The 19284-nt window shown below is 46.0% G+C and overlaps 1 protein-coding gene across 1 annotated transcript in view; it reads right to left on the bottom strand.

Annotated features, from left to right (window-relative positions):
* The window catches only part of MEGF11 (multiple EGF like domains 11), a 306691-nt gene extending 291324 nt beyond the window's left edge, over window positions 1-15367 (bottom strand). Inside the window, exons 1-3 of the mRNA XM_042783088.1 lie at window positions 15270-15367; window positions 10346-10447; window positions 4081-4181 (exon numbers count right to left, since the gene is read on the bottom strand). Of these exons, the coding sequence (XP_042639022.1) occupies window positions 4081-4181; window positions 10346-10447; window positions 15270-15367 (301 nt within the window). The remainder of the gene's footprint in view (window positions 1-4080; window positions 4182-10345; window positions 10448-15269) is intronic.
* Between the last annotated feature and the right edge of the window lie 3917 nt (window positions 15368-19284).

The raw sequence follows: 19284 nt of genomic DNA, 5'->3' as shown, positions 1-19284 counted from the left end.
TAAACCACCAGCCTTCTGGTTAGCAGTCAAATGCCTTAGGTACTATGCTATTAGGTGTTTAATAATATATTTGAATGAATTGTGAATTATGATTACTGTGGCATCAGTAAGGAGCCCTGGTGTCACAGTCGTTAACTGCTTGGCTCCTAACTGAAAGATTGGCAGTTCAAACCTACCAGCCTCTCTGCAGGAGTAAGATGTGGCAGTCTCCTTCTGTAAAGATTACTGTTATTGTTAGGTGCCGTCAAGTTGGCTCCAACTCATAGCAACCCTATTTACAACAGAACGAATCACCATCAGGTCGTGCACCATCCTCACAATTCTTGCTATACCTGGGCCCATCGTTGTAGACACTGTGTCAGTCCATCCTTTAAAACTCCACAGGCAGTTTTACTCTGTTTTACAGGGTTGCTATGAATCAGAATTGACTCAACAGCAACAGGTTTTGGTTTGGTGGAATCTGTATGGGGCTTGTGCTAGGCATTTATAATGTTCACTAGATATTTCTGACCCTCTGTCTTTAAGACCTGCCTGAGCACTCCTTCTCTGCCACAATCCAGCAAGTTGCTGCTCCATTCATCTGGGTCCTGGAGTGAGGCTGTAAAGGAGCAGGACCCAGTTAGGAGGAACATGTAATATAAACAAGAAATTAAATTTTATTGTTCTAAGCCACTAGGATTTGGGTGTTGTTTGTTACTGCAAACCCATCTTGTCTGACAACCAGTTGCTGTCAAGATTAGTCTAACCCATGGTGGCCCCGTGTATGTCAGAGTAAAATTGTGCCCTGTTGGATTTCCAATAGCTTATTTTTCAGAACCAGATAACCAAGCTTTCTTCCAAGACAGCTTTGGGTGGACTTGAACCGCCAACCTTTCAGTTAGCAGCCAAGTGCATTAATCATTTGCACCACCCAAGAAGATAGTGAATCTATGTTGAAAGGATAAACATGAGCATATGGCACAGATGATTTACCATGGGGTCAATAACTGCCTGGGATCTCAAGGAGTCCATGAGCCCCTGAAATTGTGTACAAAGGGTTGTGTATATGTGTAGGTTTATACTACTCCTCACATATCTACTATCTTGTTATCTAACATTTCGCATTTATGCCAATAGTAAAAACTTTACTATCTGACTATTTTGCACATTAACAATATATGTCTGGCAGTAACAAACACCAAGGTGTAAGGCAAGATTAACACTGGCTGTGATGGGTAAGGTTATGTGTCATGTTGGCTGGGCCATGATTCTCAGTTATTCAGCAGCTACATAAGATGTAATTTGGCAGTTATATAATGATGTAATCTGGCAGTTATGTAATGATGTAATTTGGCAGTTATGTAATGATATCATCATCCTTCATTTTGTGATCTGATGTGGTTATCCTTCATTTTGTGATCTGATGTGGTCATTCTCCATTTTGTGCATAATGCCAATTTTCTGGTCTTTGGAACCTAACCATGTTGATAAGTAAGGAGTGCGTATATATGTAGTATGCATTTTCCCAGAGAAAGTGTCCATGTTCCCCACTGAGAAATTAAAATAAAAGCCAAGACTGAAAAAAATGCTAAGAACCAATGCTATAAAGAAGGAAACCAGCAATTACTAAGCTCCTACTCTGTGCCTGGTAGTATAGGTATTATCCATATTTTCATGAACAGAAGCTGAGATTCAGATAGCTGAAGTCTTGCATAGGTTCATGAAGATAGAAGCCACCTGTCCAAGGGATTAAGAGCACAGGCTCTGGAACCAGACGGCCTGGGTTAAAATCCAAGTTCTGCCACTTTCTAGCTGTGTGATCTTGGGCAAGTTACTTGATCATTCTGTGACTCAGTTTCTTCATGTGTGAAATGGGGGAAATAATGATAACCAGCAAGTAGCAGAGCTTCCAGTCTAAGATTGACTAGGAAGAAAGGCCTGGTGATCCACTTCTAAAAATCAGCCAATGAAAACACTATGGACCACGACAATCCACTCTGCCACTCATCATGGGGACCGGGCAGCATTTTGTTCTGCTGTGCGTGGGGTCACTGTGAGTCGGAGGTAAAAACAATCTCATAGGGCTATCATTAGGAGTAGGTAAATTCATGTCTGTAAATTGATTAGAACAATGACTGGCATGGAGTGTATGCTCTGAAGACAACATCAAAGAAGGTAAAGTGGCAGAGCTGAAATTCATACCCAGGCCTGTGTGACTCTTGCCCCGCTATGTCATCCCTACCAGCACCCAGGATGCCACAATGTGCCCTTTTGCTGCTCAAACTCTCCTGTTTCCTCCTGGGAAACACTTTCAGTCCTGAAAGTGGCTTCCCTGCAAGCCAGCCAGTGGTCACCAGCTCAGCAGGTAGTGCCTGGCGGTTACATAAGGAGTAGGCTGGAAGGTTATAAATTCCCGTCAGCAAGACTGAGCCTGTGCAATCAGGACACTTAGCATTTCTGCCTGCTCTTTATTTTCTTAGAGGCTTAGTAACGTCCAGTGATGGAAATTAGAAAGGGACTACGCTCATCCATTCCAGGAGCCCCATGCTGATGTCCAAACTCCCTTTATAATTTCTCTGAGCCCATCACTGTGCCATGAACTCAGAAGGGCTACTCATATCTGTCCAGCTTGGGCTTTTTAAGTAACCCTAACCTGGTTCTTGCTCCACTCTGGGAAGACAGGGCAGCAGCAGCAAAACTTTGATGCTGATCTTATACCCAGTTCCCATAGTCACTCCCATCCCACATGAGACACTGGCAAAGTCTTGCCCCAGCCCAGTTCTCCACCCTGTTTCTGAGAATAGCCTTTTGGGTTTGCCTTTGGCTGAATTTCTTTCTATTTGTACTGCAAAACCATTGCTATCGAACCCATTCGCGGGAGCATTTTTCATTCATTTCTGTAACGCAATTAGGATCGAGTTTCTCTGGCATTGGGGGAGATGTAACAACAGCGGGGAATACTGTCATTTCATTCCCAACATCAACACGCCCACTCTGCCCAAATTCTCTCTCTGGTGCTAGCTCATTCTACCCACCTGAATGGCAGGGAGAATACTAACGAGGAAAATCACTTTCCAAATGAAGAGGCAGAAGCTTCGGGGGTGGATTCTCCTCTCACTCATTAAACGGGGTGATCCCATCTTCTCTAACACTCCCTGGACCAAGAAAACCTTCCAATGCCCACTGGAAAGCCCAGTATGGCCCCCTTTCACTGGTCAGAGGTGGAAAGTGTCCCTTAGAATCTGACTCTATAATCATTAACTAAGAGAGTTCAGTGTCTGGGAAGCTAGGACCAGAACCCAAATCTGCAGGTTCCTTCTCCTGAGTGTCTCCAGTGAACCAAAATCCTGCCACCCAGAGGGCCTGAAGCTGTCAGCAACCCAGCCCTTGCCTCTTTAGGGGACACTGAGGCTTCAGTTTTATCGGTTGTTGCACACAAACAGGGAAAGAGGCAACATTTGGCTTTCATGTATCCACCTTCTCTGTAGAGTCCCCCAATCCTTCTTGGAAGTCCCCCATCTCCTGGAAGCTGTCCTTTATCATCTGACTTACTCGTGCCATCTTCCTCCTAGGTACTATGGTCTTGACATGCAATGTTCCTTTCATCCATCCATCCATCTTTCCTTCCTTCCTTCCTTTCTCCCTCCACTCTCCTTTCCTCCCTCCCCCGACTCCCAACCATCCATCCAACTCTCTATCCATTTATCCATTCGTCCTTCTCTCCATCCAACAAAGCCTTGTTGAGCATCTACCATGGCCTCAGTCCTCGGCCATCCACTCAGTGTTTCTCCCCATCACTGCTCAGAGCATCCACGTTAGAAGAATCCAGTTCTCCCCTGCCCACCATCAAAGTCTAGAATTGAGCTGTTTCCATCCACCCTGTGACGAGATTGCTCTGATGGACAGATCTGTGCCAACGTGTTTGTACCAGACCTATTATCCCCTCTGAGGAGTGGCAACAGGCAGGGACTTCTGGAGTCCTTGGGTTGGCTGAGGCCTGCTGCCCAGGGACCATGGAACCCAGCCCTCCTTCCCTTCACTTTCCCACCCTCTTCTCTCTGCTCCCTGACTGAGGCCAGAACAGTAGCAGCCCCTACGTACGGATGCAAAAGTCTCCATTCTCATAGTAGCCAGGACAGCACTGGGATCTCCGCCGGTACATGGTCCGCAGGCCTCGCCGATATGCCGTCTTATAACTGATCCTATGGCACAAGGGAGAAAGCCACTTGAAAGTATTGAAAATCAATCAGCCCTGTTAGAATGATATTTGTGTTACTCTATATTGAGGATGCCATTCAATAATTACTTTAAAATGCATGGTACCTGCGAATATGAAGGAACACAATAAAGAAAAATCAATGGCGGGATTTCGGCCGTCAGGATGCTGAATGTATTACCAACATAGTGTTTGCTAAATCTGCTGACTTTCCTCAGAGAGATATTTAGAAACACTCCCACTCTACTCTCACCTCACCTTCAGGATAAGGAACAGAAGGTCTGTGGAAGACAGTTTCGTGACATTGTGGAGAGTAACAATGGGCTTCTATTTGTGTGGTAGTTAAGTTTGTGTGTCAACTTGGCTGGGCCTGGTTGAGTGGCTGGGCAGCTGGATGTAGTATTCCCCATGATGAGACTGGTAATCAGCTCCATGGTGGAATGTACTGTGAGCAGCTGAGTAGCTGCCTTAGGGATGTGGCTTGCTTCCTGTAAATAAGGAGAAGCCTTGGGGAACAGTCTCTAGTTTATAGCACACTTGAACCCCGCATGTAACCGTGTCATTGTTCAGCAGCCTGCCATGCGCTGCTGACCTTGGGACTTTCAATGGACTTGAATTAATGGCCTGCCATGTGGTTTGGTAACGGGACTGTGCCTTTTTACTTGTCAATCTTGGGCTTGTCAGTCTCAGCAGCCAGCAGCTGTCTGAGTGAAGAAAAGCCTCTAGCTCCAGTGGGCCAGGAGCAGGAGGCAGAGCTGAAGCAGCCCAAGGTTGAGGGCTTTCACCCAGCCCCTAGAGCCTGGCACTCTGAACTCAGACTTAAAGCCTCCAAATTGTAAGAATAAACTCCTGTTTGTAAAAGCCATCCCATTTGTAGTATGTTCCTGTCAGAGCAGCACTAGGTAACCAGAACACCTTGGTTCCTCAAAACATTGGATTCTGGGTTGGAAGAACCCATGGGGTGATGTAGGACAGGAGTTGGGGCCTAGGAGGGCTTCTGTGCCTGCTTCTAGCACCCAAACAAGCCAGACTACTCTTGGCCCCCTGGGTAAGGGCCTGGCCACCTAGAGAACTGAAGCAGAGTCAGCAAGTGGACCCCTGAGTCTGACTCAGTCTCAGAGAGCATATCAATCTCCCTCATGCCAAAAGACACTTTCTGGAGAAGAACCTTGAATACCATCCCCGGGATGGCCTTGAACCAACCCATTTGCTCCACAGAGGAAGAAGCTGAGTCCAGAGAGCAGAAGGTGCTCCAGATTGCGAATCACACACCTGGTTCTGGTCTGTGCCAGAGAGATTACAGACAAAAATCTCATCTCATTCTCCCAATAAACCATTGAGGCAGGTACCATTATTATGCTCCCTTTATTTTATTTGTTTCTCTGTTTGATTTATTTTCTTAGTGTTTTTATTCTTACTTTTTAATTTAATTTAATTTTCTGTACCTTTCCTTTGTTTTCAAGGAGCTCTGGTGGAGTAGTGGGTAAGGCATTTGGCTGCTAACCAGGTCACCAGTTCAAACCCACCAGCTGCTCTGTAGCAAGAAGATGAGGTAATCTACTTCCATAAAGATTTACAGTCTTAGAAACCCAGTAGGAGTTGCTATGAGTCAGAATTGACTCAATGGATGTGCTTCCCCGCCCCCACCCCTTGTTTTACAGATGAGAAAACAGAAAAGTTAATGACTTGCTTGAGGTCACACAGTATGAATATAAGAGCCAGGTTTCAAATCCAGGTTATTCTAATTTCAAAGGCACTAGGCTTAACCTGGGGCTCTGGTAGCGTAGGGGGCTCTGGTAGCGTAGAGCCTAAGGCACTTGACTGCTAACCAGAAGAGTGGCAGTTCAAACCCACCAGCTACTCCTCAGAAGGTTGGGCAATCTACTTCCGCAGTGATATCACCTTGGAAACCCAAGGAGGGGTCACTATGAGTCGAGTTCGACCCAAGGGCACATAACAACAACAACAGGCTTAACCTAAAGAGTCCTGGTGGCACAATAGCTAAGCACTCGCTGCTAATCAAAAAGTCAGCAGTTTGAATTGGCCAGCTGCCCTGTGGGAGAAAAGACCTGGCTCTCTGCTCCCATAAAGATTACAGCCTAGAGAAACCTATGGAGTAGTTCTACCCTGTCACATAGGGTCACTATGAGTCAGAATAGACTCAGTGGGACACAACAACAAAAGGCTTAACCTACTACTCTGTGCCCATTCCAATAGGGTGGTTTGCTGGAAGCAAAAGAATATGAAGACTCAGTCTATGTTGTTGTTGTTGTTATGTGCCGTGGAGTCGGCCCCGACTCATAGCGACCCCTCCTTGGGTTTCCGAGGCAGTATCACTACGGAAGTAGGATTGCCCAACCTTCCTTCCGAGGAGTGGCTGGTGGGTTTGAACCACCAGCCGTCTGGTTAGCAGGCAAGTGTCTTAGCCACTATGCTACCAGAGCTTTGACTCAGTCTATAGGAGGGAGTCAAAAGAGGGTGTGGGTGGATAAAGCCTCTCCCTCATGTGTAGACTCAGCGTGGAGGAAAGAAGCAGTGACCTCATGTTAGAGACCAGAGAGAGGGAGTAACTTGTTCAAGGTCATGGAGTCTAACCAGGAGTCAGAGTTCTTCCCACTTCCCCATCAGCACCCAAGGGCAGCCTGCTCTATGGGCCCCTCTTTGGGGGCACTGCAACAGGGTCTGGTCCTTGGAAAAGCCTCCAGCTTGCTTCCTGTGGAGGGTCAGGCCAGCTTGGGAAAGGAGACCTATAGCACAGGCTGGTTCAGCCTTCCCTGTCCTTAAAGCCCTCTCTTTATGACAAATAACATTGTATGACTCCGGGGAAATCTGTGATATTTGGGAACGTCATAAGCTAAGGTCGTTCTACTTTGTCAAAAGCCCATAATGGAAGGTAAGCTGGCCTCGGAGTGAAGCTACTTCCCCAGCACAGGAAGGCAGCTCCTGGTGGTTTCAGGGGTTGTGTCAGCCTCTCAGATAAAGAATGACTCAAAGTTGATTCAGAGGTCATTCGGTCCATTCCCTCCACCAAACAGGATTACCCTCAAGTCCTCCCAACAGGGAGGTGGCCTCAGCATTATTAGAGCCTCTCAGGAGAGAGCTGTCGTTGCTTCTGGCTTGCCCATCCTTATTTGCACCCAGTGCTGGGGTAGAAAGCAGGACAGGGTGGGGGCCAGGTGCTCAGACTGCTCTCAGAAGAAGGATGCTGAGTTAAAACAAGCCATGCCATGCTGAAGCAGACTGATGGTGTAGCTGTCAGCAGGCACACTTCAGGTCATCAGGAAAGCTATAAGTCGACTCAATAATTTAGCAAAATAATTCATGTTCCGGGAATGCAGCCTATTTTAATAAGCAGCAGCTCACTCACTGACCCCACTGGTGATGGATGGCATCCCTAGGCTCCAAGTTCCCAAAAGAGTCTTAACTTTGGGGCCAGCTCAGATCAGGGACAGGGCTTGGTGGGGCCCAGAGAAGAGACAAACAACATAAGGACATATTTATGCTTCCACATTTCACCAGGACCACAACCAGCTAATTCGGTAAAAGCACCAAATTGAGGGAATGAAAAGCAAGTATTTGTTCCCATCTTCTCATTTCCCAGTCAAGGGCTAGAGGTTGGTGATGTGGTAATGGCTGAGGAGCTCCTACTGGACCAACCTTCCCACAAATAACAGCTATAAAATCTGGGGAAAAGATAAAAAACAAGGCACCAAAGAGAGAACAAAATCAGGCAGTGACTGGAGGGGAGTGGGCACTTGGAAGAAGGAAACTGCACTAGATGACTTTAGCCTGAGGACAGGCCCCAGTGAACAATATTGTGCGTGGCTGAAATACAGAAACAGAAAGCCTAAGAAGAACCACAGGACAAGACCCAGCAGTTGGAAAGTGAAGAGGGAACTCCTAAAAAGGAAAGAGTCACAGAGAGGGAGTCGTAAATTCTTTGTACAATCTCTGCCCAATCTTCTGCCCTTCAATTGTATGTGTGTAGGGGGCAAACTCCAAACAGCCAAGTTAAGGCTGAAAGTATTGAATTTTCAGAGTTTGTAATTTGGGTTCAACCAAGTTAACTGGCTACTAAAACAAACAACACCAACAAAAATGAAAACAAAAACTCAGCATTCTTCAAAGACTATAATAGAATCCCACCTCTATAACATTTCATGATGTCCAAGATATAAACCAAAATTACTAGACATATGACAAAACTGGAAATGTTACTTATATTCAAGAGAGAAGGCAATCAATGAAGACCAGCCCTGAGATGACCGAGATGTTGGAAGTAGCAGGTAAAGATTTTAAAACAGCTACTATAGCTGTGCTTTTTTCTGTTTTAACAAATATTTTATTTATTTTGAGAATTATTATTATTGTTATTGTTTATTATTATCATTGTTACTATTATTGTTGAGAATATACACAGCAAAATAGACACTAACTCAACAGTTTCTACATGTACCATTTAGAAACATTGATTATATTCTGAGTTGTGTAACCATTCTCACCCTCTTCTTTTCTAAGTTGTTCCTGCCTCATTAACATGAATTCACTGCCATCTAAGGTTCCTATCTTCGGAAGGAAGACTGGACAATCTACTTCCGTAGTGATACTGCCTCGGAAACCCAAGGAGGGGTCACTGTGACTCAAGTCTGACTCGAAGGCACACACACAACAACAAGGTTTCTATCTAATCTTTTGAGTTGCTGTTGTCAATTTGATCTCATATGAATAGTTCTTTTAAAAAAAAAAAAAAGCATAATACTCGAAGCAGAGATTTTTTGCTAGTTAAGTTTTCTTTGGTTTTAAGAAGACTTCAGGGAATATTTCTGCTTTACAGTTTAAAGATACTTTAAAGGGCAATACTTTCAGTGGTCCACCCAGCCTTCATGGCTCCAGGATACTATAGCTGTGCTCAACATCTATAGCGACTATATCTCTCCTACTAACAGCAAGTTGGTAGCAAAATTTCAAAGACAACCAGTGCTTCGATTTTTCAGGATGGAGCAAGTTCTCCCATTCATGTTTCCCAACAAGATTCTTGTATAAACCTCAACAAAGCGCTGGGTTTATAAGGAGGAAGCAAAACAGAAGTCTGAAATCAACACAGATGCTCAACAACTAGGCAATGGGCCCACCAGGTATTCTCTCCCTCGTCTGCTTATCGACCCCTCCTCTGCTCATTTCCCATCCCTCAAATAATAATACCACCTCGTATTTTTCCCCTCTTCACTTCTCAAGGTATTTTCACATTCTTGACCTCATTGGCCCCTGCATGGTAGGCGGGGCAAAGATCTGTTTGATAAGCACACTGAGAACCCCCAAATTAAGTGCCTTGCCCAAGGTCAGCCAGCAAAACATACCCTCTCTTCCTCCCTGTCCTCTCTCCATGAAGTATTTCCCCAGAACAGGAAGTCAGTGGCTGAGAGTGGAAGGGTGGCAATGGTTTGCAGGAGGGCTGCAGAAAAGGCCCCAGGGTTAGCATGTACAATTGTTCAGCTTGAGTGCTGCCCCAGGGTGGCCTGGCCAAGGTGCCAAGAGGTTGCTGAAATCTAGCCTGCACTCCACTCTCTAAATCAGATGCCTTGTCGTGGGGCTGCATCTTCTCTGAGGGAGAGAGGACTGTCTTAGATTTTCCTCCAGAAGCAGACCCTGAGATAAGGATTCAAGAACAAGCAGTTTAAATAGGAGAAAATCCCAGGGAGCACTGGTAGGAGAGTGGGGAAGTTAGACAGGAAAGTGAAGGGAATCACTACAGGAGTCACTATTGAGAAGGTTACTGCTTCCGGCAACTGAGGTTCAACCCCCCTGGGGTTCAACCCCACTGGAGACTGCTGGGATACAGTATAGAATACACCTTAGATTTGTCCCCTTTACTCTAAGGGTGAGGAATCTGGAGTATTTATCCACCAACTCCCCATCTGTCATTATTTGAAGGATGTCTCTGAGGGCATTGACTCTCTAGCACTTCTGCCCTGCCTTGCCCACAAGCTCCTATGGCTAGAAAGAAGGCTTTAGCAGAGGATCATGGGCATTCAAGGGATATGGGTGGCATATCAGCCAAATCTGCTAGCAGGGCCTTGTTCTAACTTACACATATGCTCCAGGTGAGCCACCTGCAGCCCTGACGTCCCACCATCTGAGGGAAGTACTTACCGGTGTCTGGTACACTTGAACCAGTTGAGGATGTCTGTGCATCGTGTGTAGTAAATCTGGTCAAAAGGGTGTGCATACGATTCCTGGACAGTCACAGCATAGCTGAGAACCAGAGGGAGAACCAAGAGAATGGTCAGCACTTGGGAGGCTTAGCTGATATTCAGGATGGGGTGACCCTCCCTGGGGGAGCCAGACCTCACAGCCAAGTGTTTAGGTACTACAACCACCCCTATTATCCTTCTTGCCCAAATGCTGTCAGAGTATTCAAGCCTGACCCTAAGTTGGATCCAGGACACATATCTTACTTTGTCCCAGCTCATTTCTGAAATTCAAGATCATTTGTTCATTTAACAGAGAATGAATAAAGGAGGGCTTAGGATTATTCTGTGTGGCTTTGGAGGATGGGACCAAGTTTTAAAATACGTTCATTCACATCTTTATGGTTTTCAAAGCACGTGCATGGAGGTTGATCCTTGCAGCAATTCTATGAAAAAGGCTCAGAGAGAGAGCTGCTTGTCCAGGTCACACAGCTAGTACCAATAACTGTTCATATTTATTCAGTGCCCTATGTTAAGTGCTTTACAGACATCATGTCTTTTAACCCTCACACAATCTTACAAGGTAGCTGGAATTGCTATCCTCATTTTATAGATGAGTATCAGTCAGAGGTAAGTGACTTCCCCGAGATCACTCAGTTGCCTTCAACTACATTCTGCCTATAGTAGTCATTGAGGATACATGGAGGATATGCCCCCAGATGTCCTGATACAAGTAGTACTTTGTTATCCTTCCTGTTAGCTGTAAACCTGGATCAGTGAGTAGAAACTATAAAAAAAAAACCAGATTGCAGCTGCCCACCCTGGACAGAGGTTATAAGAAACAGCATCCCAGCCATTGCTGCTGACATCAGAGCCAGGATGCTAAAGTGAGTACTCCCACATCCTGTGAGGACTGGAGAGAAGACCTCAGCTGAGATTTTAGAAATTAATTTTCATGTAGGTAAGTGTTAGTCAGTGTTTTCCCCAGAAGGCTCACTGGCCTGGGCCAGATGGCTTGGTGGAGGCTATAAAAGCCCATCTGCTTAGCCTGAGGAAATTCTGTTGGTTTCCTTGGAAGGGGGCAGGGTTGGCCAGCTACCCGGGTGAATCCATAGCAGCCTCTCTGATGCCTAAAAGTCAAAGGTCTAGAATCCAAAAGAGGAGGGTGGGAGCAGTTAACAATGCCCAGGGTGCAATGCCTAAGGCACTTGACTGCTAACCAGAAGGCAAGAGGTTCAAACCCACCAGCCACTCCTCGGAAGGAAGATGGGACAATCTATTTCCGTAGTGATACTGCCTTGGAAACCCAAGGAGGGGTCGCTATGAGTCGGGTCTGACTCAACAGCAAATAACAACAGGGACCCAGCATGGAAGGAAATTCTGCTCCTTTGAAGCACTGAGCACCCACCAGCAGTAAGCACCCACCAATTGGCACACATCTATGCAGACATGACTCAGACCCCCGTTTTATCTACAGTCTTTGGGAAACCGAGGCAACTGAAGACCTGTGCCCGGCTTCCCAAAGGTCTCTTCCCACTCTGAAATTCTATGATTCTACCAAGCACCTCAAGGGTCCCTGGGTAGCACAAAGAGTCTGTACTTGACTAATAACCTAAAGATTGGTGGTTCAAATCTAGTCAGCAATGCCACGGAAGAAAAGCCTGGCAAGCTGCTTCCATAAAGATTATAGCCAAGAAAACTCTGGAGCAGTTCTACTCTGACACACATGGAGTCACCAAAATCGACTCAGTGACAACAGGGGTTGTTCTTAGACACCTCACCTACAAGCAGGACAGTGAATGGGTAAAAATGCATGGGCTCTGCAGGCCAAACATGTGGAGTAAGTCTGAACCCAGTAACTTGTTAGCAGTGTCTCTGAACATGTTATTTAGCACTTATAAGCCTCTTTTTCCTCACCTGTAAATATGTGATAAATATTACCAGGGATTTCATGTGATTATTATGAGGATTAAATAGTACCTATCTCTCAGAGGCAGTGGAAGGATAAAGCAAGATAATACATTTAAAATGCTCAACACAATGCTCAGTACACAGTAAGTGCTTAATAGATGTTGGCCATCATTATTATACGGAGTCCCTGGGTAGTGCCAATGGTTAACATGCTTATCTGGTAACTGAAAGACTGGAGGTTTGAGTCATCCAGAGACTCCTCGAAAGAAAGTCCTAATCTACTTCTAAAAAAAGAGTCATTGAAAACCCTACAGTTTACTCTGACACAAATGGAGTCATCATGAGTCAGCATCGACTGGAGGGCAACCCCCTATCATTATATGGTGGATACTTCCCATTCACCTCCCATGCTAGGCAGTGAGGGGTATTTCCTCCCTGACCACAGAGGGGAAGAAAGGGAGCAAGACCTGCATACAGAATGGACGCCCCCCCACCACCACCTTTGTGAAGCATTCAGGGTCAGGCTCCTCTTCCAATAACGACAGGGACAGTGGATGCTCAGAGAAATGGCACAGCTGGGAGGGCATCAGGCAGGATGGATCGAGCCCTGCAGAGGGCCCTGCAATAAGCAAGTCTGGCAACCAGACATTGTCCCAGCTCCAAGTCTCCGACCTGAAGTGTGTGGCCCTGGTTTCATGGCTGGGTAGTTTAACACTGCTCATTTGCCAACATGCTAATGAGGGGCCAGATTAATTTTGTAGAGCTGGGCTTTATTAGCCAGGGGAGGTCTTTATAATGGCCTTATGGTAGAGGGGCATAATTAACAAAGAAGCCACAGAAGCACTAATCCAGCTAGGAAATTCTCCCTAAGAGGTCTCTGGGGGATGGGGGTGGGAGGTGGGGTAGTTCTGGAATGACTCACTGATTGGAGCTCAGTTCAAAAGGCTGCTCTTGGGAGAGCAGGGAAGGAAGAGTGCCCTGGTGTCTCCAAACATCACCACCAAGCCTCCTCCCTAGGGGCTGGAGAAACCCAGGGGGATCCCAGATATCATTTCAGCTTTTAGGTTCACCTCCTGTCCTCCTACCAAAGCTACAATTGTGGCTAATAGCCAAATTGGCCTGTAATACGGACACCACTCAGAATATTTTCATATTCCAGATTTATTCATGTTGGATAAGTTTAGAAGATTAGCGAATTCAGTTTGGCTTAAACTGCTCCATTGGTGCAAATGGAATTCTATAATCAGGGAAGGCTTCTTGCAGGAGTGGGACCTAGATTGGAGCCAATGGGGAGGACGGAAGTGAGCAGACATTCCAGGGTGGGACAAAGCTCTGAGAACGGCAGTGTGCAACTATGCCTCAACTAGGCTGGCAGAGAAGAGGGGTTTGCTGAGGTTGCAGTCAGCAAACCAAAGCAACTGGCATGGGATTCCACCTGATGTCTTTCTGACCCACTGAGAAATAAAGGTTTAAAGTCACCAAAACCAGGATGGGTAAGGGCCCTGAGCAACTTCAGAACCATGAGGAAAGCTTATGAAAAATTCAGATTCCTGGACTCTACCCAGGAATCACAGTCTTTGAGAATAGGATCCAGGAGATCCTTTTTTGTATGCAACCCCTGGTGAATCTGATGCGCATTAATGTGTGTGACAACTAGGTCCTGCAAAACCAGAGTTGTAACCAGTAAAAGATAAGAACTGAGCTCTGTGGTCCTCAAAGCATTTTCATGGAATTACTGTCATTGACCCTCCAGCAAACCTATGAGATAGGAGTTTCCTTCCCACTTTATCGAGGTGGGAAGTAGGCTCAAAGACTTCCTCAAGTTCACACAGCTAGCAACTGGAAAACCAGGATAGGAATGAACCAAGGTCTTCTCACCACAAATCCCATAAGCTTCCCACTTCACCAAAAAGGGGCACATAGCAGCGTTACCTCTTGCCCCAGCCTCAAATGTGTAAGGATGCCAGGTAGAGAATATCTGGACACTGGCAATCATATCAGTGTGGGCACTGTCCCTTTGCCACGCCAGCCAACCCCAACTGGCCCCACAGGGCTTCCAGGCTAACCCAGAGCCCAGTCCTGCCTGGACGAGATGCCTTTCCCTGCCACAGGGATGGAACATTCACCCTCATGGCATTGAGCATGAGCAGCCCCACTCTCCTTTCCTCCTCTGCCATCTGCTCCCCACATCGGGCCCTCAACTGAATTTTATTTATTTGATTTATTAACATCTAAGTGGCAAAGTCGTCCTGGTCAGCACGGCCAATCAATTCCAGGGTTTAATTCGGTTTTTCCTGATTGGGTCTCTGGTCACTGTCTCCCCACTCACCAAAATCAATACTTTAACCTTGTACTTCAAAGTCAGGCGTCTGCAAAGGCCTGGCCCATTCCCCAGGACTTAGCACTGCGGCCAGAATGCAGCCGCTATTTTGCTGTGGCCCCTCCACTTCCATTCCCATAGCAGTTCCCCACCCCAGAGCAGAAGCAGCAGACCTCTCTCCCATCCTCCAGGCTGCTGGTAGCCCCACTCATCGAAGCTGCCACGTTGTTGCCAGTCCTGAAAACCAGAGCATCATAGACCAAGACATCTAGGACAGCAGTCCACATATCATCACTCACTGTGCCCCACCTGGCCCGCTCTGGCTGTAGGCAAGCCCCCAAGCCCCTCTGGGCCTCCGTTCCCTCGTCTATAAAATGGCTGGGAGATGCAAATGCAAAGAGGGACATGACAGCACATTGACAACTACCAGATTGCAGAACGTAAGTTGCCTGTCACTCAATCCCATAGAGCTGAGTCTCAGACTGATTCTGTACTGTTCTGTCCTGCCTCTCCACGCATGTACTTGCTGTCTCTCCAGCTGGACTGCAGGTCCCTGGTATAGGTACTATATCTCCTGACCCTACTTTTGTCCGAACAGCACCAAACCAGGGTGAGACTCACAGAAAGAGCCTGGCCATCTAAGACTGCATCTTACCTCTCCCAATGGCTGCATACGTTGGGGTCCTCAGGGTTCAGGGAGATGATGGTTTGCAGGAGGGAGGAGAAAATTAGCACTGTTGCGGTGAGCGCCATCCCGGGCCCTATGCAGGAGAACAAAGGAGGCAGCGTCATTAATCAGAGCATTTTCCTAGGCATCTGTTTGGTGCTGAGACTTCTCACACAAAGCAGCAGAACAGACTCCCTAAGCAGACTAAGTTTCTCATCTTCGAGGAGTAATGAGCTTTTGATATTTCACATGCGCAGGCTTTGACTAACATGGCAACAGTTCACCAAGTCTGAGTAACTGGAGAGTGGGAGGGCTGAGTCAGGGAAAAGCCGAAATTCTAGCCAGGGTGTCTTCAAGTTTTGTGGCTCATGAACTACCACATTCAGACTGAGATGAAAAAAAAGGGCTCATATGCATAAAATTTGGCTATCATTTCAGGGCATCCTCAGGCCTCCATATCCCGCCTGAGAGCCAAGAACCATTACTCTGCACTACTTCCAAGGCAACTCTCCTCCTCTATTCCCTTCTCCTTCATCTTTATGTGTCCCCATCAAAACAATTATGTCCCCCTAAAATAAGTGCTCTAAATCATAACCCCTACATCAATGGTTAAGGAGCTCTGGTGGCATTATGGTTAAGGCATTGGGCTGCTAACCAAAAGGTCAGCTATTCAAATCCACCAGCCATTCTGTGGGAGAAAGATGAAGTAGTCTGTTTATGTAAAGATTTACAACCTTGGAAACCCTATGGGGGTCGATGTAAAGCAGAATAGACTCTTTGGCAGTGGGTTTTACACCTGTGGTTATAATCCCATTTGGGAATGGGTTGGTTGTCTTTGTCATGGTAACAAGGCAGTAGTGTAGGGTGTGTTTTAAGTCAATCTCTTTTGAGATATAAAAGGAGGGGATGAAGGAAGCAGAGTTGGGGGAAGTTAGATGCCACACCACATGAAGATCACCAAGGAGCCAATGAACAAGGACATTCCCCGAGAGCCGACAGAGAGAGAAAGCCTTCCCCTAGAGCTGGTGCCCTGAATTGGTACCTCTAGCCTCCAAAAATGTGAGAAATTTTCTGTTTGATAAAGCCACCCTCTTGTGGTATTTCTGTATGCCAGCATTAGATAACTAAGACTTGCACATTTTCCCCGACTCCCTCTTGTCTCAAAGAAACAGGAGAAAGGGGTGTAGTGTGGCCCTTGGGGGAGCTGAAAAGCTGTGGTCAAACAAGAAGCAAGCCACCCAGAAGACTGGACCTTCCTTCTCTTGCCTGCTGTCTGATGTCAGGTACTTACACCAAGAGAGTTTAAGTTCCTTCATGTCATCATTCCCAATAAGGGGTGTGTGTGTGTGTGAAAAACTTACACACTCTAGGAATGGGCTTCAGGGAAGCAGCTTGTAGAATCTGATCCAGACTCTGAAGTCTGTGGCAGCTGTGAAGTGTCTACACAGACCACCAACCCCTACTTGATACCCTAAACTAGGGATCCTGAACAAAAAGCTCCTTATCTGATGGACAAGAATCATGAAGGTGGGGGTGGTTGAAATGACCCCTGAGGCTCCTCCCTGTCTCCCAGATTCCCTGGTCCTTCACTCTTAGAGAACTTCCAGTCCAAGTGTCCCCACCTGGTAGGCCACAGGCCTCAGGGGGTGGGGAGGGCTGGGACTTATATGTCCCAAGTATCATCTACAGAATGAACACTGTGCCTCAGAGAGTTCTACTTTTCATTCACACGGGCATGCTATTGTGTTTTATTTAAAAGCTTATGGAATTCAGAGTAGTTTTTCTTCTCAATCAGTGATACTAAAAAATGTAACTTATAATAAGGGAGGGGGGACTGGGGTGGCATATAAAATATTTTGACATTAGAAAGGAGTCCCCAGGCTTGAAATGTCTGGGCATCAGATCCTTTTGGCCTGAGTTGACAGATGAGGAATGAGGAAGCATTCACCCTACTTTGGGGGACAGATATGAGTGGCACATATTTTCACACACCCCCATTTGTACCCACAGGGAAGCTAAATGGAGCACCTTTCTTCGTGAAAGGTTAAACACTGTCCTCCCCACCCCGAATCATTTCCCAATCAAACCTTTTCTTAGCAGCATCTCCAAAGATAAACAAATCGTCACAAATTTTGTATAACTGTGGGGGTCCAAATTAATGAGCAGTGGGGGGTTTTCTGTGTGTTTGAGATCTGGAAGTAATCTGACTAAATACAATCTGAATATCAGTTCGGAAAGCAAAAAGCAATTCTGAGATGTCTGCTCAGTTCGCTGTGTCCGGGTATAAGCAAACCACAGCCGCTCATCTCTCACCCATCTTCCCACCCCCAAGCATCAGAGACCTTATCAGCACCTGAACTGAGTGCCCTGCCTGATTTGAAATCCATACAACACTAGGGCTGCAGAGGACCATGGGGATCATTTTGACCCCCCAGAGAAGAGGAAAAACAGCCTGGAGACTAGAGAGAACTTGCCCAGGACCTGACATCGAGTTTTTGAAAGAGTCAAGAGTCAAACAGGCATCTTCTTCCAGGTGGGGTTTGGGCTAATCAGGCATTGAGTAAAGACGTAAACGAATGACACAGTGCTCTGGAAGGCAAGGAGTCTGGACACCAACTGTGGAGAACGGACTCATCTGAGCGCTGTCCATGGTACTGGTTCATTACTCTGGCTGCTTCCGTTCTCCCCAGCATTCTCCCCAGAGGAGCCCCAGACAGCATCTTCAAACTTAACTAAGTTTAGAATATCAAAGGTGAGTCCACTTGGACAAGAGAAGATCCAAAATTGCTCCTCTGGCCCTTTTCACTCAAAGGTGATGAGAGAGGGGTGGGAGAGGGAAGTAATTTAGATCAATGTTATAATTGAGGAGATCTTTATAAACCTTCATGGAAACCTCTTTCTGAGTCAGGTCTGGAGAAGACTGTTCACCTGACTCCAATTGGCAGTGAAGTACATGGAAAGCAGGGTACAGAAAGAGTGATGTGTGTTTGGATGGGCACACAGGAAGTGGAGATGGATGGGTGTCTTATGAATTGAATCACATCTCCCAAAGAGATAGGCTGAAGTCCTAACTCCCTAAACCTAGAATGTGATCTTGTTTGGAAATAAGGTCTTTGAAGATGTTATCTACCAACATAAGGTCATACTGGGGTAAAGTAGGTCCTAATCCAATATGACTGGAGAAGAGACACAGATACAGTTAGTCCCAACTTCCATTGTATTCAAGTTATGATGAACCACACTTATACCAGAAGGGAACCCATCATAAATTGAGGACTACCTGTACTACATACAATGTTGCAGTGCATATGTATGTTTATATGTAATGTTTATATATAATGTTTCCAACTCCAAAGACAAATAAGGATCATATTTTTAAAGATAATGATAATAAAAAGCAATAATAATGAAAACTAAAAAAAAAAAAAAGAGGTATTTGACTTATGTCAGAACTGCCTTACGATGGAGGTGTCTAAATGGAACCCCATCATAAATCAGTGACTACCTGTACATACAACACCATGTGACAATGGAGGTAGAGACTGGAATAATGCTGCAACTCCAAGTCCAGGAGCACCAAGTTATCACTAGCCATCACCAGAAGCTAGGAGAGAGGCATGGAACAGATTCTTTTTTAGTGCCCTCAGGAAGAATCAACATAGAAAACACCTTAATTTTGGATTCCTATCCCCTAGAACTATATGACAATTAATTTATATTCTTATAAGCCACCTAGTTTGTGGTATTTTGTTATGGCAGCCTGAAGGAGCTAATACAGGAGGCATTTAGACTAATTGTCTGGAGCCCAAGATCTACACATCCTCATCTATTACTATGATTTTGTTAAGGTTCACAAAGCAGGTGATCACCCCAGTGAGTGTCCTGTGGATTCACACCCTAGCCTTACATAAGCTCATCACCAGTATTCACAAAGTTCCCTCTCTGAGGCAGGCTGCATCTGTGTTTGTGGTAGTATGTATATGTGTGTGTGTGGGTGGGTGGG

Source organism: Orycteropus afer, unplaced genomic scaffold (genome assembly GCF_000298275.1).
Source record: "Orycteropus afer afer isolate SDZICR_OR568_19922 unplaced genomic scaffold, OryAfe1.0 scaffold00015, whole genome shotgun sequence".
NCBI classification, from domain to species: domain Eukaryota; kingdom Metazoa; phylum Chordata; class Mammalia; order Tubulidentata; family Orycteropodidae; genus Orycteropus; species Orycteropus afer.
The sequence above is the reverse complement of the archived record's forward strand: the minus strand, read 5'-3'. Positions and strand labels throughout refer to the sequence as shown.